Raw genomic sequence first — 26,485 nt, 5'->3', positions numbered from 1 at the left:
CAGGCTAGCTTGTCCCCCAAGGCATCACCCAGAACCTCTGGATTCTGCAGGACCCTCTAGGGGGCTCATTTCTCCCTTTAGGAAAGTGATGAGTTTCTTTATCAGAAAACTCCAGCAAGGGCTTTTAAAAAACATTTCCAAGTAACCCTTTGCTCTTTAAAGTCAGATTTAAAAATACAGATTTTCTTCACTTACAAATTAAAAAAAACCTGTTTTTCTAGGACATCATTTATTATACATATCAAGGTCCAGAGTTATTCAAAGCTACCCTTTTTAGTCTATCTGCATTATCAGCCCTTTAGCATGCATTTTCAACACTCCTTTAATTACAAAGTCCAAGTTTATAAGCTCTCTCTTGAAGATTTTATAGGCCATATCCTCTTACGTCAAGTGAGTTACAGAACAGATTGCCTTTCCTTATTTCTATCCATCAGGAAACCAAGATTTAGGATTTGTGCTTAATTTCAGCAACTTGATTCTTTTCTTTCCTTTAAAAATACCCTCTGCATATTGACTCTTCTCCCTAATTATTTTAAATTATTTTTGCTAATCACTTTAAATTCTATTTGAAAGTATTTGGGCATAAGTCAATAAATGAATTTATTTAATGAAGAAAAGAATAGCTTCCAAGGGATGAAGTGATAATTAACCCAACTCCCCCATTTTACAGACAGCTTCATGGGAGGTTAGTTGATATATATGTATATAACATCGTTGATGGATTTCAGGTTTGTTTGCAAGCATATTTTTAATCTATTTTAATAGTTGTTTGTTTCTTATTATTTCACGAATATTTCAAATTTATTTCATATTCAAGATGTATAGAATAGTAACTTTGGATCCTTTTGGGAAGAAAGCCTTGTATGCAAATGTCCTCTGAAGTACTTATATTGTTTTTTTTGAATGTGAGGAAAGAAACATTAAAGAGCAATAGAGCAGAATAAAACAAAGCTAAGAAATCTACGAAGCAATGTGATCAAAGCTGTCTAACAGACTCAAATGACAGCTGTCCCTAGAGCTGAAAGATGGATGTAGCTTGGGAAAATCAAACCAATTATATTTTTAGTTTTAAAACTTTTAGACTTGAGTGCCACAAAGCTGAGACTCATTACGTACCCTTTAGGTAGCTATCTCCCTCTACTGGTATATTTTAAAGATGCTAACTACATAAATGAACCATCTGTATCAGGTACCCTGTCTCTCACTATAGTTCAAACTAGTTGGTTCTAGCTTCCTTTTCGTTGCCTTAAACATCAGATGTAAGTAATTTCTATTTTGTAACTATCTAGTGATTTGAGTAGCTAATCTGTTTACTCAATTAAGCCATTTAAGCATAGGGATTCGAATGGGTACTTCTGCAAAGCCACAACCCAGCAAACTGCATAGATAATAGGCAGGTAGGAATCCATTTAGTTTGCCTTCTAGAAATGATCTATCTATCTCCATTTTATTAAGAACAGGTTGTGTCTTTTCAACCACAGCTATGTGGGCTAAAGATGGGCATCACATGAAAGTGGATCCTAAAGTTTCCAAAGTTCTTCTATAAATTAAAAAAGAAAAGATTGGCATTGCCTTATGCATATAAATTGGATCTATCTTTATACATAACTGTTCAATGTTTTTTGATCATTAAACTGCCTATAGCACCCAGCAACTGAATTAGAAATTACAGCACCATACATCTTAGAATTATGAAATTTTGAAATCGAATTGTCCATACTATATCTGTTGTTTGTCCCATTTAACGAGTCTTATTCATTCTGGGTTATGTGGCACCCATATCCTACTAATTTAGTTTAAAAATTATTTTGTACCAAACACTGATCGCACAAGCACTGGGAATGCCCCAACTTAGATTTTCGAGGAGCTTTCTCGAAAAAAAGATGTAATAGATCTAATTCTAATAGATCTGATAGGGGTCAAAACACTTCTGCAATGGACCCAATAGTAAATATATTTGGCTTTGCAGAACGTGGTTGTCATGGCAATTACTCAACATTGCTATTGTAGTGCAAAAGCAGCCATAGACTATATGTAAACAAACGTGTGTGGCTTTGTTTCAATAAAACTTTTTAAAAACAGGCAGCCAGCTTGTACTTTTCAGGTCTCTGTAAGATACACTTAAATAAATAGACAATTTAAATTCCCTTTTCTCCTGAATCTTTACGTTGAATATTAAAGAAATAAGTAATGGAAAAATAATCAAGAGCTTAAGAGTCAGGAGACCTGAGTTTTAGATTCACTGTTACCATTAAATCCAACAAAAGCTTAATTATGCTAACTTAGTCTAATTCTTCTCCTGCTCTTGGTCTGAGTTTTCTTAACCGTAAAACAACAACAACAAAAACTAAAAACAATTTTAAAAGGCTGTAAATGGCATAAACCAATTGCAAAGTTCCTCTACTTCTAAAATGTAATCACCTTTCCTGTTCTACAAATTTAGAATGGCAGCCTTCATTAAAATGCATGACATTTGTGTGTATATATAAAATTAGGTGTCTTATCTATATCAACTTTTCCCAGTACTACGAAGCTTTATTTGGCAATTGGCTTTGAGGACTACAGCCTCCAGTGGGAGGCAGGACCTGGTGGGAAGCTGGAAACAAGCCTTGTCATTGTGACAATAATAGGAAGAGAGAAAAGCCAGGAAAAACAGAAGCAAGAGTCACCACTGCTGCTTGCCTGAGCTATGGCTCTTGGCAAGAGCACTTATGCCCGGAAATGACAGGAATATGTGTTCCTCAGGTTGTAATTATGATACCTTCAGCCTGCTATTTGACTTTGCCATTAGTTTCTGATTTTAAAATAATTACTTTAAAAAACAGCCAGACCTCTGCTTGAAAACCAAGCAAACAAACAAACAAACAAACTAAAACCTAAGGAGAGTAATTCCTCATTAAATGTTTCTGTTTTATCTTTCTCAATTTTTAGATACTGGGCTGGGAGCAGAATTCTTTTGTTTTTATTTCTCACATGAATCAGCTAGGAGAGTTAATTACCAATTAAAATTGGAAACATGTAAAGGGCACTTCCAGATTCTTCTTTGATATTCACTAACCTTACTAGGGGAAGGACCAATTAAAGAGTTTGTGAGCCCAGTGCAAAATGAAGACATGGGACCCTTGTTCAAAATGAAGCATTTCAGGACAGTGGTAGCAGAGCATTAATGCAAGCACAGGCCCTTCAAAGCACAGAGCCCTGGGTGACTGCACAAATTGCACGCTGTTTGAGCCACCCCTAATTAAGAGTCTAAGTTTTGTGCTTATTTATTTTTAAAGTTTCCTTTAGTTAGCTCTATATTCAGGAATGTGCAGACAAGACTTCATTTATCAATGTAAGATAAACGGTTGGGTCACCTTCCCCATACTGTCTGCCCTTAATGACAAGGCCCCTGGGGTATCAGAGAAGCTGTCTGTCTCAGAGCTGTCTTGCTGGCCAGGCCTGGTGCCAGTCATGACCTTGGACTGACTAATCACCCTAACAGCCATGAAATTGAGGTACTAGCCCAGCCACCTAACTCCTCCCTCTTTAACCCTCCTTAAGCTCTCCTCAATTTAGCTACGGAGACACCCTTGGGAACTATTCAGTGTTTTTATAAATAGCTATTTGCCTTTACTGTATAGGCAAACAGACATGTATAGAGTCCTAAGAACAAACAAATTTTTTTATACTAAAAATATTAGAAATATCCCTCCCTGGAACTTCCCTGGTGGTTCAATGGTTAAGACTCTGCGCTTCCACTACAGGGGGCACAGGTTCGATCCCTGGTCGGGGAACTAAGATCCCACATGCAGCAAGGCCTGGACAAAAAAAAAAAAAAAAAGAAAGAAATATCCCTCCCTAATTAAAAAGTACTTTAAGCAAATAATATAAAGTTAGACATTAAGCTTGGAGATGAGGATTTTTCAAAAATGAACAGTAACAGAAGAAAGACATTTTGTAAACTTTTAAAAACCACTGGAGAAATGAAATAGTCACATGCTAGTTAATTACATTGTATTTGCTTTGATAGGATTGCTACTTAAATCTTTCCTTTTTTTTTTTTTTTAACTTTCTAGAATGTGTATATCTTGGTCTGGTGCATAGGTTCTGGATTCACAGATTATCCGAGTTTTTAGCCTAGTTCCATGAGTTACTAGCTGTGTGACCTTGGGTAAAATATATAAGGTCTCTGTGTCTCAGTATTCCTATCTGTAAAATAAGCCAATAATAGAAACATTTTACAATATAAATTTAAGGCATTTTAATTACTTAAAACAATGCCTGGTACGTGGTTCACCCTCAATTATAGTAACGGTAATATTATTATCAGTATTATACGGCCATTATAATTGTTATCTTCCCCTAAATGGGTTTAAAACCTCAGAGAGAATATCTTATGTCTTATCGTTCAGTGCCTTGAACCTAAAAGCCATTCACTAATTATTTATTGAATGGGTGTATCTGTTTATATTTTGTGAGATTTTTTTTTTATGGTAGATGAAATACCTCTTGATATTGAATTAAGTCAAATAGTTAATGAAAAGTAACTCCATTAACTTTTAATGCCTATCTTCACTAAGAAGTGTCAATAATAAAGTTTCATCCCTCTGTTTTCATATTTGGCAGCATGAAATCTGATAAGTCAAATAACTGAAGAACTTGGGTAACTCAGTTATCTGGCTAATTATTTAGACAGCTTCATTGTTTACTTCCATTGAAAATTAATTTAACGATGTGTAGAGCCTAGGAGAGCAAAATTACCCAAGGCCTGCAGTCAGTAATTTCCAAATGCAAAGAGAATAGTTGGCTTAGGAATTGGAGGATTCAAGGCTTAATGAGTATTTAATTATAAGAAAACATGGATCTTATCTGCAAGAGGCTCTGACCTTGGAGAGCTGCTGGAAATACCCTACAAAGACTCCTCTGCCATTTTCCTAACTCATACTAACCCTTTTCCATCATCTACAAAATAAAATTCACTATATATAGCTGCCTCACCTCCTGTTTCATTTCTGGCTACATATCATAGCTCTAGGCAAGTGAATAAACAAGGTTCAAATGATCTACTAAGAAACATTTAGCCTTTACATATAGCTTTGTTATTGATTGTACCCATTTATGACAGATCAGGATAAATATCTCTGATGCAATTCATTTTGATGTAAAAAATGTACATTTTAAGAAATATAATTACCTTTTAAGAATATAATTATATTTACAATACAGTAAAAATGAACACAAATTATATAAATATATTGCTAAAAGAATGTTTCAAAAGAGGTTTCTTTAAATCTAATCTAGCTCAAATGACTGGTTTGGGAAGAAGCATAATAAAACAAACCTATTATAATGAAAGGAAAAATGTGGACTGTGACTTTATTTTAAGGAAAAAAGGTCATTTCCAAGAAATGCTTATCACATAATAGGATAGCTTGCAAGTATAAAATTAAGTACTAAATACTTAATGTGATTTTAATAAAGCATTTTAAACTGAAAGTATACTCAACGTTGGCATAACATGAAAAGGATTATATTGATTTATATTGACACTTACTTAAACATGTCTTATGTAATACCTACACAATGCCAAGCTATCTGAATGAAAAAAGTGAAAAAGTACACAGATACTGAGCATTTGGAAATTTACAAATATTCAATTTGACATTCCATAAACAAAGCCATGGATTATAGTCACAAATGCAAAGATTTTTAAATTAAATATATGATTGCTCATCCAAACACATTGTAATAGCTACAGAATTCATTTTAATGAGAAGATCAAGAAGACTGCACAGTTCTGTAAAATTCAAGGAACAATGGCTTTACCCGTGTGTTACTATAAGTGCATTAGAATATCATTAAATGAGAGTCCTTCAATATTTTGGGGGGTATTCTTGTAAAAACCTTCTCCCCAAATAAGAAGCATATTAGAAAAAAAAAAAAGTAAGTTTCTGGCTTTGTTAAGTTTATTTGTCCCCTTCTTTTCATTTCACAAGTAAGTCATATCAGTGTTTGAAAATCTAGCTTTCAGTATTTGTTGTAAACATTACGACCAACTTTTTTTTTTTTTTAAGAAAATGCATTCTAAGGCATATGATAAGGGATAGTTTGTCTTTAGAATTTTTGAACTGTAGCATCTCATTTGTTTTGATCTTTTTTCTTTTTTTTCCTCAGTGATTGCCCAAAGGAGGCTATGGACAAATAATACATGATAATTCATTCATTCATCATGTAAAAATTAGAATGATAATATAAAATTTTTTTTCATAGCATTGATATAATGATTTACTAAATTCTTTATTTTGGATTTTATTATTGCAATAACAAATAGTGCTAACTTAATTTTTTCCTTTATCATAATTAGCTTATTTATCAGGCTTACTTATAGTCACTAACTTGAGGGCTATGATTCTATTTGACTGTTTATTTTAGTAACTGGAAAAATAATTGGGATTACTCCTTTGTTTGAAGTTGTTTTTGGATCAAAGTCTTCTGAAATGAATGACTTGCCTTACTAAACAGGAGGTATTCTAAGACGGTGCTTGCCCAACTATAGCAATGTCTCTCAGCAATTAAATCTTACACAAGATTAATTTGGTTAATCTCAGGAGAGAGTGTTTGGAGGGTCCCTGAAGCTGGTCAACCAACTGCTAGAAGTAATGTTAATCTGTGTGCTTGTTCCTGGTCAGTCTTGCTATGGTGAGATTATGTTAGTTAGGCTTTCACTTTAGTGGGTTAGTGTCAATGATGATAACTTATACCAACACATCTAGAAGTATCTCTTCATTTATGGTTATTCCAATCTGGTTTGTTTCTCAAGATGTTGCTCACAGATGCTTCCAATCAGTTTTCATCTGATTGCTCTGAGGTCACTGATGAATCATCATAGAACTTATTTTTGTACATAAATGTTTTCTCCCTATTTTATCTTTCTTCAACTGGCTCAGTGACCTGGACCTGCTTTATAACACTTCAGTATAAAATCTGAAATAAGCAATAGATCAGATTTTAAAATACTGCATGTTATAGTCACATACTGGACCTAATGTTTACAGTATGTTGCTGAAGTAAAAGAACCTGTTGCAAAACATTTGCACACCATGACCCTATATTTTTAAAGATACACGTGTTACACATTTATTTCATTAGCACTATGCATAAAATATTTCAAGCCTATATTTAGTCTGATCTCCTGGGAAGGTGGGAGGGTGAAGAATTCTCACAACTGTATGAAAGATGCATTCAAAGAACAAATGACAACAAACAGTCCAATATTAAGTACAATAAAAGTAATAGTAACTGAAATACTCTTAGAATTTCTTACTTTACCTTTGGGGAAACTGTTTTCATAATACACTTCTTATCCATCTTGCTCTTTGCTCCCATTGGTAACAAGTGAAAGAAATGGGTAAGAGCTCTGAGCACACTGAATATTTCAATCTCCAAGTTTTTTGATGGTCCCATGCATTTCCCCCCGATTTAAAGAGCCCTGCCCACTTGACTTACGTACCATATGTTTGCCAGTAACGTGTTGAAGAAATTGTAATCCTCAAGGGTATTTCACAGTTAAAGTCAAAACATTTTAAATCAGACAGCCTGGAAAAAAGACGTTTGTGGAGAAAGGCTGCTGCTCCTACAACCCCTTGGAGGCGAGTATACTGTCCTGCTCTGAGGACAGCTGACTGGATCACCAGTGGGCATCTGCCCCCAAAGCTAAAATCTGGTCAGTGTCTTGTGAGGTGACATGATTTGAAATCTCTGCTCAACAGGACCGGTATAAGTAATGAATATACCGATTCTCTTTCTAGGGAAGTTTGAATACATAGCATACCTTGAGTCAACAGCTGAAGGGGCATCAAAAAGTCAAAAGACATGCACAGGAAGAGGCAGTGAACAGTAACCATGAGGTAGGAGACACCATGAGTAAACAGAAGACACGAAAATGTAGAAGCTATAATCAAGCAGAACCAAGTCAGTAGAGAAGAGAGGAAGCTAAATGGAAGCTCAGCTAGAAGGCTTATATTAATCATGTCTGACCTGTGGTTAAGTGGGCAAAGCATCTTTTAAATTATGCATCCACTTTAGAAGGTAGCAGATGCATAATTCCTGTCTAGCAACTACATGAGGAATTGAGGTCCACAATCACAGCATTTGTTTTCATATTCTCTGACAGGTAAGCAATTGACAAAGTGTAAATTGTTAGTGGCTTTCTTTTGAGGAAAATTAGGAATGCAAACATTCTTGAAAAAATTCTAATCTATATTTGTCTACACTAGTAAAACCAGTTATTTGACATGGCACCTTAGATCATCATTGAACATTAAGGCTGTCCAAAGGATTAGAGGCTATTTTAAACAGAAGTTCTTGAGTAATTTTTAGTCTTTCTGATCCTTTAGGATTAACTCTGTATGAACCTGAATCATTAAAGTCACATCAGTAAAAAGACAAAATGCTCCAAATACAAAAAAGAAATTATTGTTTTCTTTAAAATGAGTGAAATTCTAATCATACATCTTACAATGAGATTGACTAAATGTAAAAATAAAAAATCTTAATAATGGCTAGGAGTGTCTAATGTCTAATTCCTATTTTTACCTTCGATTTTCTGGATCAATGATAGCATGCTAAAATGCTACCTCCCTACCAAAGAAAAAACAAAACCAAAAAGAAACTCTAAGCTATGAAGGAAATGGCAAATGTTTAGAAACCAGCTCTCTCTAGTAACACAATAAAAACCTCCAACCAACAGGTTGTGGTCTCACAATTTGTGACATTTTGTGGTATAAAAGAAAATTTCCTTTTCACAGAAGCCAAGGGGATATCAAATTCAGAATGTTTCTTCTGAAACTTTATAGGTTTTTCTGGCAATTTCTACTTTGGCCATTGTTGTAATACTAACTCTCAACAATGAAAGAGAATTTGATGAATTTGGCCAATGCCAATCTGGAATTTTGTATTACTTTGAGCACACCCTTTTGCACTAGTAATAAGAAATGCTTTACTGAATAAATTAATAATTGAGCGTGATTTCAAGATGAATTCTTAACCTGCACAAAAGAGCAATCTTTTAAAACACTTCAGCATTTTATATTTGCATATAAGCAATAAACCAATTAATTGTTCACTAAAATAGACCCAACTCTTCTACTTATCAAGCCCACACACTACAATTTTGCACAATCTATGCAGTCATTAAATGTGTACTCTTCTTTATAATTCTCATACATTTTAGATATGGAGGATTCAAATGGGCTCTCCTTAAATGTTATTGCAATTTTGATATTTTTTTAAAGACTCACTGTCATGTGCCAATTCCCTTTGCCTGTTTTGGCTATTTGTTTTTCATCAGACATCTACGGTCTCTATATTTTATATGTAATTTCTTTTAGATTTCTGTTAAAAATATTCATTCATAAACTGTCTCTTTTTCCCTTCTTTCATATATACTTTAAACTTTAAAAATGAGAACAGCAGAAAACAAACAAAACTCCTCTTTTCTGCATGTATATATTCATCTTCCTTTATTCCTTGAGCAGTTCCTATCCTAGGTGGATGGACAGCACCAGTCACTGAGAGGCAATGATTGACAGAACTCTACAAATCAAGGGATGGTTATGTGGAGGCAGAGTCAGAGGCTCCTTTTTGCAGTTCGCTGCTCTTCAGGCACCAGGCAGCTGCTCTGACCTGAATATTTGTTTCATGTTAACAACAGCCAGCCTCCAGAAATTTCCTCATATCTTTTTAAGTAGCCTGCCAAGTGGCAGCCTGATCAAAGCAATCTAATATGGCTTAAGTGCCACTGGTTGACATTTTGCAATCTTTTATTGCTTTCCATTTTTATCTACATAAAAAAATTGGTGATAACTAATATCCAGTTGATCTTTTCATTCTGGTAATAAAATGATAATACAAAGATCTTATTATCCACTCCAGACATCCATCATAGTACATTTTCCGATAACATATTACTCAGAGCATTTCTTCACTATCTCCAAATCAAAAGTGAGGTTAAGTACTTGGCCTTAGATTCCCTTTCTCTCCAATTCTTAGACAATGAACTACAAATAAAAGGAGCTGAACTTCAACCCTTGACACTTTGTCCACATTAATGTCATCTCCAATTTTGTTGTCTCTGTGTCTTAAATAAACCATTTTCTGTAAGAAGCCAAAAATAGTTGGAAGCTCTGCCTACTAAAATATATTTTTTCAACCCAGAGAGTTTTTATTCTTGTAAGAAAACAAGAGGAATGAGAACAGGAGTAAACAACATTGGAAATGGAGAATTAAGAAGAGTAAATCTTGGTAGGAAGGAAGAGCAGGTGGGCAGGAGAAGAGACATGTGTAAGGATTAAAGAAACACAAATAATCAAATAAACAAGCAAAGTAAACATCAGAGAACATGGGTTTATTAAAAGCCACTTTTTATATGAATGCAGAGGTGGCCCCAAACTTTCCTGTGGGCAGGCAGGATATTCCATAATTATGTCATTGACTTGAAAAGACAAAAAAAAAAAAAAAAAAAGGAAAGAAAACACTAACAAAACAAAATCACAACAGCCTCCTTGCATCCACTACAACTTTAAAGTAGTTACTTATATGACAATTAGGACTCACCTATAGTTGATAGGAGCAAGTTTAGTTTTCAAATTTTCAATGTATTTAAACCTTCAGATTATAATACTAACAATTTGTAAGGTTACTAGAACAAGAGAGAAAGAAAAAACAAATGGGACTATTGAAGCAAGCAATACACTACCACGATGCCAGATTATCAGAAAAAAATTATATAGAAATATATAGCCTAAAAAAAAAAAAAAAAAAAAAGGAAATATATAGCCTAATGACTTTGGATGTACTGCTGGGAATTACCGGGCAGCAAATTTGAAATTGAGACTGTCTTGGTCACCCTATCTCAGGCTACATACTTTGGCAGACAAAGAGAATGCAGAATAAGACAAAGGCCTTTCTAATAGTACTTACTACAGGCCCTACTAATAATGCATTTGAGAAAATTTCACAAGGGGTAGAAAATTTCTTTTGTGTTCTTTATAGTTTTTAAAAGTCTTAAGTCAATCAATACTATGGACTAGGCAAGAGACTCTCATACACTTACTTTCTGATGCAAACAATTCATGTCCCAGTCACACAGTACTATTCAGTCTGACTTGGCCTCTTTTGGTAATAACTTGGTAATGATTAGTTGGTATTTGTACACATTTCTATAATAATTATTTTTTGTAGAATCATCTGTAATTTGTCTTTTTTTCATTAATTCAAATAATTGATCTTTATGTCAAAAGGACATGACTAGACAGTCCTTTTTCATCTACCTTTATTGAAATACCCTTCACTGTCCAGGGAAGACATTTATCTGCATTAAAAGATGCTGGTTCTTTTAGCAACTCCCATATAAAATGATTTTATGATGGTAGACTATGGTTCTCCATATTGGAGTTGACTGGGGAAGCAAGAATAATCTGATTGCCCTGGACAGAGGAGGATGGGGGGCCATATAATAACACCTCTGTGTTCACCTTCCCATCTGTGAATCTGCAAATACTGACCTAATCTAATACCAAGCCGCAGATAACAAACATATTTTAGCAATGAAATAAGCTAATGGACATCAATGAACTGAGATTGGTCTGGGATTGTGTGCAGAGACATTCCATTTGTAATCGGAGAGATCAAAGCATACATTTTGACACTGACATGGCCGCTATTCACAGAGACAGTTCTTTTTAAAAAGTACCCTTTCCACACATAAAAATAAGCTTTTGATTTTTAAATAAAAACAGCCTCTCTCCTTCCATTTAAAGATTCTTGACAGCTTTTCCTATGGGGCAGGGGGGGAAAGGTGGCAACAAAAAATCTGACAGAGATGGTCCCTGGAATTCAAATCAGCCCTTTCTCAAAAGGACCTTAACAAAAGGCTTTCCCCTGGCCTGTGCATGGAAGATTCCATTGCTGCATCTAAACTACTGACACAAGAAGGGCTGAAAAAGAAACGTATCTGCCATCTCCTAGTCCCAGAGGTCTGAATACTTGCAATGCAGCTAGACCTTCCACCCTCCTCACTTACTACCAATTCTTCAGCAGCAAAGATTGGAGAGTCTGACGCTTTATATATTTTCTTTTCCGTATCAAGTAATATCTCCTGTAAACTGAGGAAGGGAGGGTGGAGGGGTGATGAGAAAGGATGGAGTGACTACAGGAAACAGCTGAGCAATTCTGAGTAAGTGTAGAGAAACTGGAGAAGATTTCCATTCAAAATTAATAATTTAGAGTTTAATATTCATTCTCAATGCAAGATAATTTTTATGTTACAGTTTGTATACTTCCTGTGGAAATTCTCTTAAAGACATCAACTGAGGTATTCTTATTAAGCTCAAAACACAGTTGATGTCTTAGGTATGGTATAATTTTTAGACGGTGGTGGCAGAAAGTTGTGATTTAGTAAATGTACATTTCAGTTTCAGACAGACTTATGGCTTACAGAGGATAAATGGAGTAAGTCAATCTTTCACTAAACTATAAGTTATACTGAGATACAAGTATTTTATTTATATTTTTTATTGGGTACAAAATGCAGTCCAGGTGGACAGCTCTGCTTATTTATCACTGTGAGTTAGATTTGCATTATTTGAAATGTAAATTCCTCCCTCTCCTCAAAGTTGAGTAATGACATGAATTCTAGATGGAACTTGGAGTTCTGGCTACATCTGCCCACTATTCCCCAAATAAAACAAAGGCAAAGGAAATGAAAACATTACCTGATCACTGAATGTGCTTTCCAGTGACTGCTGTCAAGTTAAGGCATTTGCAGTCCTGTCCGAGGTGTGCACTGAAAGCTCACAACCATTGGTTTAATCCAAGTAATTTAAGTGTAACACACACTCCTTAAAAAGGGAAAATATCCACTAACCAGCAAAAACCTTTGTCCTCAAAGGTATTATTCTGTGAAATATCCAGAGAAAATACTATGCTTAATATCAGTCTTATAATAATAAGCCAAATGGAGAGAAGGAGCTAACAAGGGTAATTAGACTATAAACAAGTATTTTAAAAAACCATCGATAGAGCTGAGAACACAGAAGCACATTTGATGGGGTTAATTTCCATTAAATACTAGAGCTTATGTAGTTATATTCTGTAAATAAAAACCCATGCTTTATTGTATGCCTAATATAAATAAAATTATAGCAGAAGTCTAGAAAAATAGTTTCCTCACATGGATTTTCTAAGGGAGAATCAAGAACATCTTGATTCCAGGGAGAATCAAGAACATCTACAGCTGCACTGAGTCACAAATCTGGCTTTGGGAAAAGATCTTGTGAGTTGCCACCTTGTCTGCATCTATGCTCCAGAGCTGAAAGCTAACTGGACCATGGTATCAGACTTCTAAACTCGTGCTCCTTTTCAGAGAGTGTAGTAAAGATGGGGTTTGAGAAGAGATGATGTATACTTGAAAAATTCTCCTTGTGTTAGAGCTCTGAGAGATTAGTTCAGGAACTGTATTCTGTTTGAGATGATTTTTATGCCTGTATGATAATATAATAATTTATTTTTTCATAAATCATGATTCAGTTATCTTTTTATTGCTATGATTGGAAAGACTGGCTTTTATTCTGCTTTAATATGAATATTAAAATATTTTAAGACAAATCTGAGTTGTAAGAAGCACGGGTATTTGAAATAGCATGCATTTAATTAGATAAAGCTTCTTGTTTTTGTAAGGTGGAGACCATCCTTTTATTCCTCAGAGGATGACTTACTGACATTTGGAAACACAGCCAAAGGTTTTGGGAGTAGACTCCATCAATTCACATTCAGAATTTTCCAAGGATATAAAAAAAATGTTTTACTGACTATGACAGTGAAAGATTAGAAGCTTGTTAGAACCATTTTAGTTCAATAACTAACAACTTTGATATATTAGATGAGATTCCTCAATGTGGTCAGCACAACCTGGAAAAGAAAAACCTAAATATTTACGTAAAGAAATAAGTTTACACTTCAGATAATGCTACAACTCAAAATAAAATCACAGTCCTTACATCCTTTCAAGTTCTCTAGTCCAAATCAAAAAACTCAGTCCATGCATCTTTTCTAACTCATCATTTGGCATGCATATCACAGATTTGAAGGGTTTGGGTTATTTTTGCAGATATATGATTAGGATGTAAAAATTCATTATGTAAATAGTCATAATGTACAAGAAAAAACTCTTTAGATAAGTAATTTTCTGTATATACATAAAACTTGGAAAAACACACATTTTCCAATGTAAAATTTTGGTTGAATTTAGAAGGGTTTAATAGTAACTTTCACATGAAAAGATTTTTTTTTTCTATATTTGAGTTAAGAGATAAAAACAGAAAGTGAAGGAAATAAGATCCCCCACAGTATTTTCTCCTAATTTGGTTGTGAAGAGAACTACTGGAGTCCAAGATCTGCCAAAATACAAATGCTATTTGCTTTATCCAAAGGTCTACAGAGACGTTTGCACCTTCTGTTACAAGATATTTGTCACCTCTTTTCCCACTTAGAGGTAGGAACTGAAGCAGGAAAGTCTTCAGCTGGACAGATTTCAAAATGAATTTTTACAACCCAGATGATGGACTGGTATACTTCAAGAGTGAATTCATGAGTTTTATAAATGCCTTTCTCTTGCTGTCTTTTTTTTCTTGACTAGCTACATCATAATGGAGGAATAACATTTTAAAAATTTTGAATAGGCACTTACTGGAATTACAGTTAATCCTGATACAATCTAGATGGGGAAGAATAGATGAAAAATGAAAATTTATCCTTCAAGGTAATAGCTGCAGACATCCAATAAAACACAGTCCACCCTTCCGGGGACAGACACATGCAAATATGGCCACTCCATACTGTTTATTCTTTACATCTAGAACCCAGATTCATTGTTATAAAACTGCACCATTGGAAACAACAATTAGAAGGTTTTTAAAAAAATGGCCAATTCAAACAAAGCTACATGGTGACAAATCTAAGTGAAATAAAGAACTGTTAACTGTCAAAGATGCCTGGCTTAGACTGGCTGCAGCTTTCTCCCCATCTGTGAAAGAACAAATCATTGTTTTCAATATAATTAAAAAGTGCTCCGTCACAATGGGGTACAGTGCAAGCTCAGCTAGGCTCAGACATCTTGAACCTCCAAAATCTATTATCCCACAAAGGCCAACAGAATCCTATAGAATTGTCATGGTCAAATGGAGAGCTAGTTGAAATTGTTCTCATTTCACCCTAATGTATTTTTTATTATTATTATTTGCTTGGGCAAAAAAGGTAAGAGCCAGGTGTTAGCTGGATTCCGTGCCTTGTATTAATTGGAGGAAGAAAGAAACAACTGTTCCCTTTAGAAACTCTAGTGGCTAAGGAGTAGTGTCATTCTTCGGAGCACACACACCTATCCCTCTGTTAGGAGCTAACAATGTTATCTCTGCAGAGTAAGTGTCATGGTAACCACTGCTATTGATTTTCCTTTTCCTATACTTTCTTCTTATATAAAATCAGATTCCCTAACAGAATGTCTAATCTGGATAACACAGACTATGATTATAAGGGTTATGTTTAAAGGATCATGTGGCATGTGGCATGTTTATTTTATATATAGATAAATATTTGTTGGTTTTGTTTGTAGTATTTAATGCCTTTGGGGAACATGAAAAATACAAACCTAGATTCTGTTTCCATATAGCTGAGTTTGTCATGTGTCGTCAACCGCATCAGAAAAGTGGTTGCAAACAGCCAAGGATCAGCACCTACACAACTCTTTCCACAGAATGCTTTGCTGTTGGAAAATTCCCATGAGCGAGCGTGTCCACCTCCCAGGGCTAACAGCCCCCTTACTGCAATTAGGCAATTTTGATTGACTTGTAGTAACCTATCATTGTCACTAGAGGGAACTCTAACAGAACTGTAAAAGAGTACTATGTGTTCTTTAGTAATCTTAAAAAAAAGTCTTATTATTGAACTTAATTTAACTAATATTAACTGATGCAATTGTATGCAATAAACTACCAATGAAGTAATTTTATATTTTATGAGCTACTATTCTGCCCAACATAATTTGAAAATGTATGTGGGGTTTTCACAAATGCCTTACCTCATCACATTTTACTACTCTCTTTGTAAATCTATGTAGTCTTGAATTTTATTTTTCTCTCTGTTTATTCATTATTGTGTGTACTCAGCACTTCCAGGAAATACAGTAAAACCTCATTAATTTATACTCCTATTATTTGGAGTTAATGATAATATCGAAATGTACTGGGCAGAATATTTGTAATCCTTCATTCGATATGAGTGGAGATCGCCTGAGAAAAATTAAACAAATTATGAAAGGCCAAGTTTGGGAAGAAAACTGATTTCAAGTAATTTACTATACAATGATGGCACAACTAACATGAAAAAATGTGCTAATTATGGATAATTCTTAACCACCCATTAACATCAGCCTAGTAAGACCTTTCCTTAAGATTTTTCCAGCTATTAATTTGTGTTTTTGAATGTAATTGAAAACAAAACTGCTTACAATTTTTTTTTTCTTACAATGTAGACTTTTTCTTAATTCAGCCTGGTCTTCCCCCAGATTTCATCCAGTTTGGTGAGGTTTTACTGTAGTGACTCTTTCTGAATGCTACAATCAAGCAGGAAAGCATTATTTTTCTGTAGAAGAGTCTGTGTCTTTAGTGTTCTCATGGCTGTTTGCTGAGGGCCGCAGACTTTGGGCATTGAAGGGTTGTGTATTGCTGTTTGATAGCAAAATATCACCACACAGTATTTCCAAACAGAAAAGATGGAATACCACAAAGGTAATTATTCAAAGGAGAAGCCCAAGGAGTAGAGAAAGAGCAACTGTTGATCTAGATCACTAAGTAGAAATTTGACATTTTATAGCATATGTTATCCAAGTAAAAGTTGATGTATTTTTGTCTTATCTGAAAGGATTTCACCTATAACCAATCAGAGTGTCAGTCAATATAAAAGTAGGAAATTCAGTTTGAGGCATCGTTAAGCCTGAACATTTATACTTTCAATTAACCTCATTAATACATATGGCTTCCCTTTTAAGAACCCTCAGTGGTAGGAATCACAAAACAGTAAATTATGTTAACGAAATAGGAACAATAAAACGATGTCCCCCAAACCTAAATGAATTTAAATAATGGAGATGAGACCATTAAGTGTTTTAACTTTCCATGGCAAACAGGCTACTTGATAAATGTTTGCAGGCAAAACTGAACAAAAAGTGAAAAGTGTTAGTTCAATGGGGGAAGGCGAGTTGTTACCTAGATTGACCGTCAGTTTCACACGTCCTGCGTCCAGCTCCAGGCGGAGGGTGTCTGCTGAGTCTCTGGAGGTGGTTGCCATGAGAATGCCATATGCGCGTTGGGACCGAAACCGTAAGGATACATCCTCAGCCTCTGTGTGCATCACCAGCGGGAGCTGGATTTTCATGAACATACTCCCATCATAGCTCAGAACCGTTGCTTCTATAGATGGGAAATGAATATAAAAGCTCTTGGTCAGTTTAGTGCATTTATACTTTGAAAAGGAAAAGCATGACCTATTAAAGGTTTCCATATAGAACACAAGACACAAACTCAGCTCATCTTCCGAAATGAGCAAATTTTTTTTTTAAACTAGAAAGAGGAGTCACAGGAAAGAGAACTTCCTCTGTGAAGTATATGCTAAAGTCCAGAAGCAGAGGTGGCTGCACTTCCCTTTCTGTACCCAGAGAACTTTCTACGTATAGCATTCATCCTGTCAGATTATCCATGTTCATGTATGCATATCCCTTCTCAACAGCAGACATCGTCTTTTTTTGTATAGCCATAGCGTGAGCCTGGCTTGAAGCACCAGCAACTGTATATGCACGTTTATATATGGTCAGGCCACTGATCAGCTCCGTGAAATTAAACTTGGTTCTGCATCGTTCACCTGCAAAATGAGAGGGTGCTACTAGAGCATCTCTAAGGCCTTTGCTTACCCAAAAAGCCCATGATTCTAAGAAAAGTTATTATCATCATCTTTTTCATAATTTCTGCCCTAATACAATCAAAAAAGAAACATTAAAAATATGACTTAAATATAGGATTCAGGCCAACACTTTTCCAGAGGTGATGTTCAAAAACAGAAGAAAACAGAAGAAAAAATGATATTACCAAACAACAGGTAATGCTTCTTCTGAGTCATTATGGTTAACAAGGTAATTCATTTTTACAAAGACACAAACTGTAACTTCATTTGAAAGTTCATTTGCAGATAAGGGGTAACTTAAAGCATTATATGTAAGCACCACCACGGTGTTCCGAAAAAATTAAGCTATCACCAAAAAGTCAATAACTATGTACCTGGGTAACATTGAGTAAGGATGGGGGTGGGACTGAGAAGCTTGTGTGGGTGTGTGCTACTAAAGGAAAATGGATTGCTTTAATGGGGAAGTTGCTTAATGCTGCATTAAACACATAGAGAAGCGAATAGCAAAACTGTTGATCTCAAACTGACTGTTTTAAGAAATAGCACCCCTTAATGTTAAACACCATATGGTTGTGGAACCCTGCAAAACAAGTATGAGTCATTTTGCTTTCCCATGGGTTCTGATAACGCAGAATACCATTTAATAAAAGAAAACCTACCTGAAATTAAAATAAACCAGGAAATTCTCATTATCTTGCCTATTTACAGCAATTAACTTTACTGATGAAACCATGCTTATTATGAAGACTATATTCTGGAGTTGTGGTTTTGAAAGATTATCTTCCAAAAAGTCAGGAAAATCAAGTATTGCTTGTAACAGACTTTAATCATTAGTTATCTTCGTGGGACTGAATGCACATCCAGAACAGGTAAGTGCCCAGGGCTCCAGAACTCTTCTCCAGGGCGCTTCTCTTTTCTCTCTACCTCTTAAGGGATCTTGGTCAACTCACATGCTCACTCCCCCTAATACTTATTAACAGTCCTGACTTCTCTCCTGAGCCCCATCAAACATCCATCAGCCATTGCCTATGTGACATCTCCAATCTGAATAAGATACACACACCAAAAATGAACAAATTCAACATGTTCCTGCCCCAGTGTTCTCCATCTCAGTAAATGGCTTAACACCATTATTCAGACCTTAACCTTTCTGTGTTCTCTATTACCCTCTCTGCCACATCCAATCTATTGGCAAATCTGCAAGTCTTGCAGCCTCTGATTCCAATCCATTTCCTGAATCAATCAGTTATTGCCGCTATAGTACCTTAGACTCTGCTCTCATGTCTCACCTAGACCACTATGATAGCTCCCTCAATGGTCTCGCTACTTCTAATCTTTCTCCCTATACACAGCAGCCAGGCTAAACTTTTAAATAAGTCGATCAGATTCAATAGCACTTCATTGATTCAACTGTGCACACCCAACCCCCCCACCTCCATCCTTCACCTCCCCACCCCTCGCCAATAGATTCCCACCACTGCAGTTAGAATAAAATCTGTATTCCTTTTATTAACCTATAAGGTTGTGTGTGATTCGGCCCCTGCCCATCTCTCTGGCCTCAGCTTTTAGCAGGTCCTCCCTTGTTTAGTAACCTCCAGCCACACTGATTTCATCTCTCATTCAAGTATCTGCACTTGTGGAACCTTCTGTCTTAAAAGGTCTCACCCCTAGATCTTTATATGGCTTGTTCCTTCAGCGTTCAGGTCTCTGGTCAAATGTTACTCCAGAGACGCCTCTTCAAATCCTGCTTCTAATTCCCCCTCCAGTTATTCTATATCTACTTACCATTTCTTTTTTTAAATTACCATTTCTGATTTGTTTGTATAGTATAAGCTGTCTTTGCCTTTTAGTATGTGACAGTCATTACAGCAGAAGCTGAGCTCTGCTATTCATTGCTCTATCATCAGCCAAGTGCACCAAAAAGCGCCAGGCAAACAGTAGAGCCTTGATAAAATTGACTGAATTGACAGTTGCACTTGATACTGAGGATATATGAAAGAGCATATTTCAATTTGAATACCATGCATACATAAATACTCACTAATGAGATTATTTATTCTGTCTATTGTAAGTGAATCTAATTTTGGTAAGGTAGATGAACATCCCTTAAAGTCTACGTTGAAAGCCATAATTGTGCCACAAAAGACAGACTAGGAGAGGGGTCTGTTTACCAAAACAGGGGTCTCATGGCTAAGCACTGACCTAAGTACTGAGAAAATAAAATATGATCCCCTTAAAATATGGTGGTTCTACCTCATATCACATATCTACATCATATTTTTCCAATAAGGTTTCCCTAAAGAAAATCTAGTAGGAGTTGCTCAAAAAATAATTAAAACATGATTGTAAAGCTGTAGTGAATACTAGAAAAAAAATGCTTCTAGTATAATCTTAAAGAAATTCAATCTCTACCATTTCTCTTCCTAATCTATAGCCAATTATTGTCCATATCTATAAAGCAACAAATATTTGAATAAAAATTTAAAAGCCATTATCAATTGTTCAGTTACTTTGGTGTTATACAGAGAAAAGGGCGAAAATATTTTTAGTTTTCTCTTATTTATTTAATCTGTAAATCTAGTCTCTATTATTCAACAATCATTTTTTTAAATGATCTCATATTCTTCTATGAAATGTAGCTTAATTTGATTGAAAATTAAGTAGCGGGAACATCCTTTTAGAAATATAGATGACTGACAATGGATCATAAATATTGTATGAAATACAATCTAAAGTAAAAAAAAAAAATCAGTATCATTGGCCTTTAACATTCTCTGAAAAACTGCAGGAATGAAATAACAGTAAAGTAATAAAACTCGAGTGCCTCTGAGTTAATGTTTAATTAGACAAGAAATGGAAAATGCAAAGGTTGTAGTCTAGAGTTGCCAAATAAATGGTAAACAACATTCTGACATTTGAAGGTTATGCTCTTTGGCAGCATCCTTTAAACATTAGTAAACATCGCTTAGAACACGAAAGAGTTCTTTAAAAGGCTAATTCTAATACAGTACTTCCCAGCAGGAGAGAAAAAGTTTCAACTTCGTCCCCTCCATCTCCTTCCCCCTCGTCGTTAAGTTTGATAAATTTGCTTTTCTGTGTTATTCCTACTTGTGGTTTAAAGTGTACACCTGTGCTCAGTTTTGCCGAAAGGCAGTCACATATTGTGGTCAGCGATGAAAATCAGACAGGGAGCCAAATTATATTGCTCTGACATCTGTCCCTCCATCTGCTGGAGTTTTAACAAACAAGTATAAAGTAGACCTCCAATGATACCATATACATACAACCAAGAAGGATTTCTATATGACCAAGTCTCCACAGATTCTCAGTTTAAAAAAATAAAGCAGGAGGGAAGGTGCTGAATTCAATTTATATTCAATTGGACATGACTTCTATACTACTCTTCTTTATGGGATCAGTGCACATAAACCAAAATACTATTTTCTTATTTGCCTAAGTCAGCATACACTCTGATCTTTTTAATAAACTCTTCTGCTTACTTAATGAAGAATGAAGATTTTCTATGTGATTGCAACATCGTTCCCCATGCTGTAATGTCCAAGGACTTGAACATGCTTCTTTATAAATTAACATTTATTGCTCAATAATAGCAAAATAGAAACTTTATAAATGCCTTTTTCTTTTTTTTTTTTAAATTTCAAGAGTTGTCAGTCAACTCTTATGTGATCAACAGCCTTATGTGATCAGAGTATATGTGAAGAAGAAGCACAGTCAAAGCTCTCTCTTTTGAATTGGAAACCCTGAGGTTGGACATGATCTTGTGTTGACTGAACTAGGGCAGAGCTGGGAACTGGACAGAAGCCAGATTTTGTGGTATGGAGCGTGACAAGCATCCCACATAACCCTTGTTCTTGGGAGATGCCACATGTGAGCAAGAAAATTAATTCTGAAAAGCAAAGACTTCTCACAGTACACTGGGTAGTCCAGAAACAAAAACCTCACAAAAATGACTATTTTCTCTCCTCAGTACAGAACCAACCTGTATTCAAAGAAATCTGCAGAAATTTCCAGCCACCTATCAGATAAAAATGTATGTTGAATCCCAGTGATGAAGTTTGCTACTAAATTCTCATTTGCAAAGCTGCACATGCTTGCCACCCCTCCTTCTAATTACTGCAATATAGAAATAGTTTCTCTCCCTCATTCTGGTTTAGGAAGCTCTACAATTTCCATTCTTATTTCTGCCATATGTAGTAGCGGAATATTGCCACAGGGTGGTACACCATGCATATTTAACTGAAGGCCTCTGTAATTTGTGTGACAGTTCAGTTATACCCTTTTCTAGCTTCACTTAGCAGGAGGCATCAGAATAAGTGACAGCTCTCTGAGTGATTAAAATGAAAACACCCTGCCGATGCAGGGGACACGGGTTCGTGCCCCGGTCCGGGAAGATCCCACATGCCACGGGGCGGCTGGGCCCGTGAGCCATGGCTGCTGGGCCTGCGCGTCCAGAGCCTGTGCTCCGCAACGGGAGAGGCCACAGCAGTGAGAGGCCGGCGTACCGTAAAAAAAAAAAAAAAAAAAAAAAAGTGAAAACACAATCTTAAATCACACAGGTCTGCTAATCTCACATTATACCTAACTGTAATATATCTCGCAAGCTTTGTCACTTTGTTGTTGCTGCCTCCTTTGGGAAATTTCTAAAAACTATAGGATACAAACAAATAAACTGAAATTAGAACGGAAAATGTGCAGAGAATATATACCTTACAAACAAAACTATGCAGAAATAATTAACCTCTAATGACTATTCACAGGAATTTCAATTAAGTACTAGGAGAATGAATGAATCTAGGCAATTAAAATATTTATCTATCTATGGACCTATCTCATTGTACAACCCAGAACAGTGATAGTATTTTGGTAGGTAATTTAAGATCATTATTAGATTATTAGGTCATTATTATTGATTTTTATATTGATTAAGCTGATGAACCTCCTTATTGAGATAAAGAATCAAAATCACATTTCAACTTTAGATTCTGGAAAAGAAATACTTCTCTAGTAAGTATCAGCTTAAGTAAATTAAACTATTTCAGGAATGCAGGGTCAAAAAGACTGTGTATGGCTTAAAAAATAAATGGCAGGGCTTCCCTGGTGGCGCAGTGGTTGAGAATCTGCCTGCTAATGCAGGGGACACGGGTTCAAGCCCTGGTCTGGGAGGATCCCACATGCCGCGGAGCAACTAGGCCCGTGAGCCACAACTACTGAGCCTGCGCATCTGGAGCCTGTGCTCCACAACAAGAGAGGCCGCGATAGTGAGAGGCCCGAGCACCGCGATGAAGAGTGGCTCCCGCTTGCCACAACTAGAGAAAGCCCTCAAACAGAAACGAAGACCCAACACAGCAAAAATAAATAAAAATAAAATTAATAGACTCCTACCCCCAACATCTTCTTTAAAAAAAATAAAAAAATAAAAAAAGTAAATGGCAGGTACTTTTAGGCTAAATGTCTAAGACAGCAATGTTATCTGGAGCATGGGAGGACATGCAACAACTCGTCAATATTTTTTCATATTGATTTTTTGTTCCATTGTTGAAAATGAGTGACAATGGGTATAGTGACTAAAGCATTTATCTGAAACTCTTGGGTCGATGAAAAAACATACTTAGACATATGTGTTCTGCTATTTCTTCCTTTTGTCTGGTCTGCAAATGAGCAGTGACAGATATCACACTTTACTCTTCCTTTAACCCTCTTCTCCTTCTAATGGGAGAAGAAAAAAAAAAAAAATGTAGCTTTGCCTCCTGCAAGAGAAGGAAAAAGAGGCACCCGTTCAGAGCTTCCACAGACATGCTAAGCCTTAATATCAAATTGGTAAAGGAACCTCTACCAGTTGGGTCAGTTGGGTCTTAGGCAAAGGTAAGTGCCTTTGAAATTAGGGTGCACTTCTGAAAACGCTCGTATAACTTAGATGGTTTAAAGTCACCTTACTCTTCAAATTTCAAACTTGAGAAGGTCCACTAAAGTGAAATGACAGGCTCAGGCGATAGTGTCAGGGAAGCTGCAACTCACAGCCTAGCTTGCTTCGAACGCTATTTTTGACATAGATATTAGCACTAGATGCCAAAAGGATGTCTAATTCATTCCTTTTCTTACTTTCTAGTGTCTTGAAATTAAAAACTGGGCAAGAGAGACAGTGATTGTCTTTGATACGTCTTAGGCCCATACCCTAGAGGATCCAAAAGACCCAACTCTTTATTTATCCCTGCAATACACTTAAAAAGCTGTGTCTTCCCAGAATCAGGCCCTTTGAAAATCATTAAGGACTCATCAGTAACACACGTCAGGTGTGGCTGCACAGCTTGCAGAGAGTTTACTTCCGCAGAGCATACGTTATGTTTCAATGGTCATTTAAAGTTTGAGGTCCACGCTGAATACGCTTTTCAGCTCAGGGGAGTCAGCAGCTTGGATTTTGGAAGCTTACCTCTCTCGCAGGACCTGCCAAGATAGCCTGTTCCGGAACAATCGCAGACATATCTGTTCCACCCATCCCTGCACATGCCGCTGTTTTTGCAAGGGTTGCTAAGGCACGGTTTTGCTGTTTCCCTGGAGCAGGACGGCTTCACTCCAGCAGTACTTTGAACTTCAGCCATTTGCCGGATATCTTTGCTCTGGCCGTCAATGAACAAATCTCTTATGCAGCCCACGTAGCCATAGTTGAGCAGCGCAGTCCACACCTCGGTGGGGAAGATGAGGCCGGCCTTATTTTCTGGCAAGCCCCCCAGGTACAACTCGTCATCCAGGTCCAGAATCTCACTCTCGCCAGGAGCAGTGTAGGGCGTGCGCAGAGTGTTGACAGAAATGGTACCTGTTGCAAAGACAAGAGAGCACACAGGTCTTTACAGCGTGCAACCTGTTCTGAATATCACACTTTCTCTCCTCCATCTGCCTGAGGGTGAACTCCTTGAGGGCAGACATTTCTTATTTTTCTTTCTATTCCTGGTGTACTTCCTAGGGAAATGAACAGAAATATGTGGAATTAAATAACTTTAAGAATAAGGCAAACTGTCATTTAAATGGTTCTATTTCACTTTGGGAATGAAAACCAAAGTATACAGACAAGAAAGAGTGTCTGTCAGCCTCTAAGAGTTCAGGGGAAAAAGGAAGGAAGGGAGGGAGGGAGGGAGGGAGGGAGGAAGGGAGGAAGGAAGGAAGGAAGGAAGAAGGGAAAAGGAGGGAGGGAGGGAGTAAGGGAGGGAAGAGAAAATGGCATTCTTTCCACTCTCTAACAGTCCAGCCAAGAAGGAAAGAAAGGAAGGGTGGAAGGGGAGGGAGGGGAGGGTGGGAGGGGAGGGAGGGGTGGGAGACAGGAGGGAGAAGGAGAGGGAGAGGGAAAGAGAAAGAAAGAAGGAGAAATTGGCATTCTACATCACTCTCTGGAATAAAGTCAGACTCTCTTTGGTTAGTGTTCATTTTCAAAGCAGGTATGCATCTGCAAACCAATGAAAGGTTGTGTTGTGCCCCCATCCTTAACTGGCTTCATTGTTTTTATTGTACACAACACATTGACAGATTATCTAGGTCAAAACCTGACTTCATCACACTCAGCTGTATGAATCTATTGCTTAGCCTCTATGGTCTCAGTTTACTCATTCATAATATGGGCACAGTAATATGACCTACCTCATATGAGTGCTAAATAAAATCATACAGGTAAAGTGTCTGGTTTGTAGTAAGCACTACATAAATGCTGTCTATCATGATTCATCACAAGAACCAAGTCAAATTGGGTGTTTACTATCTTTTTTAAAAAAACAAACTAGTTACTTACTAGTTACTTACTTATCTAAAAAAAACAAACTAATTACTTACTTATTGACAAGTTGTTTTTTCTTCCTCACTCCAATGTGAGGGGAAAATAACTCTATTAGTTTATAAACACATGGAAATCCTAGCCTTAAGCATAGGATGAAGAGGTAGACAGTCACATGGGATTATTTGAGGATCACAGAAAAAATTATATATTTATGGAATCCATTAAAAGAAGAAAAAAGAAAGACAGCAGGCATTTTCCTGATCAAAACTTTCATCCTGTACCACCAGATTACTCAAAATTCCACTAATATTCTACCTTCAGAAAGATCTTTGTAAAAATGCAAATATGATACCCGAAAAGGACACCACACTGACCCATTTCCAGATTATCCCAGATTTCTTTCTCAGGTCTAGACCATAAAGCGACTAGGGACGTAGAGTCTAACAAGAGAAAGTGGATTAGAAGCCTCAGGGATTTAGAGTGCAGACAACATGGGAGAGGCCTGAAGACAGAAGATGGGGTACAGAGGTAGAGACAGAAAGGGAAGGGAAAGGGTAGTGTGTGTAGAGGGTGGACAGGAAGATGCATTTTAGTTCTTTCGCCAACTAGCGAAGGCCCACTCCAAATGGAACTATGGCCTGTGGTGAACGTGAAATGTGCATCTAAGCAAACAGGGCTGCCAGGCCCTGCATTGTTCCCAGGAGACTCCCAAAT

The 26,485-nt window shown here is 36.4% G+C and overlaps 1 protein-coding gene and 1 long non-coding RNA gene across 23 annotated transcripts in view; one reads left to right on the top strand and one right to left on the bottom strand.

Annotated features, from left to right (window-relative positions):
* LOC125960816 (uncharacterized) overlaps window positions 1–26,485 on the top strand; it is a 999,117-nt gene that overhangs the window by 461,654 nt on the left and 510,978 nt on the right. The window lies entirely within an intron of this gene.
* NRXN1 (neurexin 1) overlaps window positions 1–26,485 on the bottom strand; it is a 1,124,566-nt gene that overhangs the window by 589,215 nt on the left and 508,866 nt on the right. For 15 of the 21 annotated variants that reach the window (XM_049695935.1, XM_049695948.1, XM_049695934.1 and 12 more), the window contains 3 exons: window positions 24,440–24,823; window positions 17,301–17,504; window positions 14,729–14,755 (listed from right to left, as the gene is read on the bottom strand). In XM_049695935.1, coding sequence (XP_049551892.1) covers window positions 14,729–14,755; window positions 17,301–17,504; window positions 24,440–24,823 — 615 coding nt within the window. The remainder of the gene's footprint in view (window positions 1–14,728; window positions 14,756–17,300; window positions 17,505–24,439; window positions 24,824–26,485) is intronic. The other 6 variants (XM_049695940.1, XM_049695952.1, XM_049695953.1 and 3 more) reach the window with 1 other exon arrangement.

This window comes from Orcinus orca, chromosome 13 (assembly GCF_937001465.1).
Source record: "Orcinus orca chromosome 13, mOrcOrc1.1, whole genome shotgun sequence".
Taxonomy (NCBI): domain Eukaryota; kingdom Metazoa; phylum Chordata; class Mammalia; order Artiodactyla; family Delphinidae; genus Orcinus; species Orcinus orca.
The sequence above is the reverse complement of the archived record's forward strand: the minus strand, read 5'-3'. Positions and strand labels throughout refer to the sequence as shown.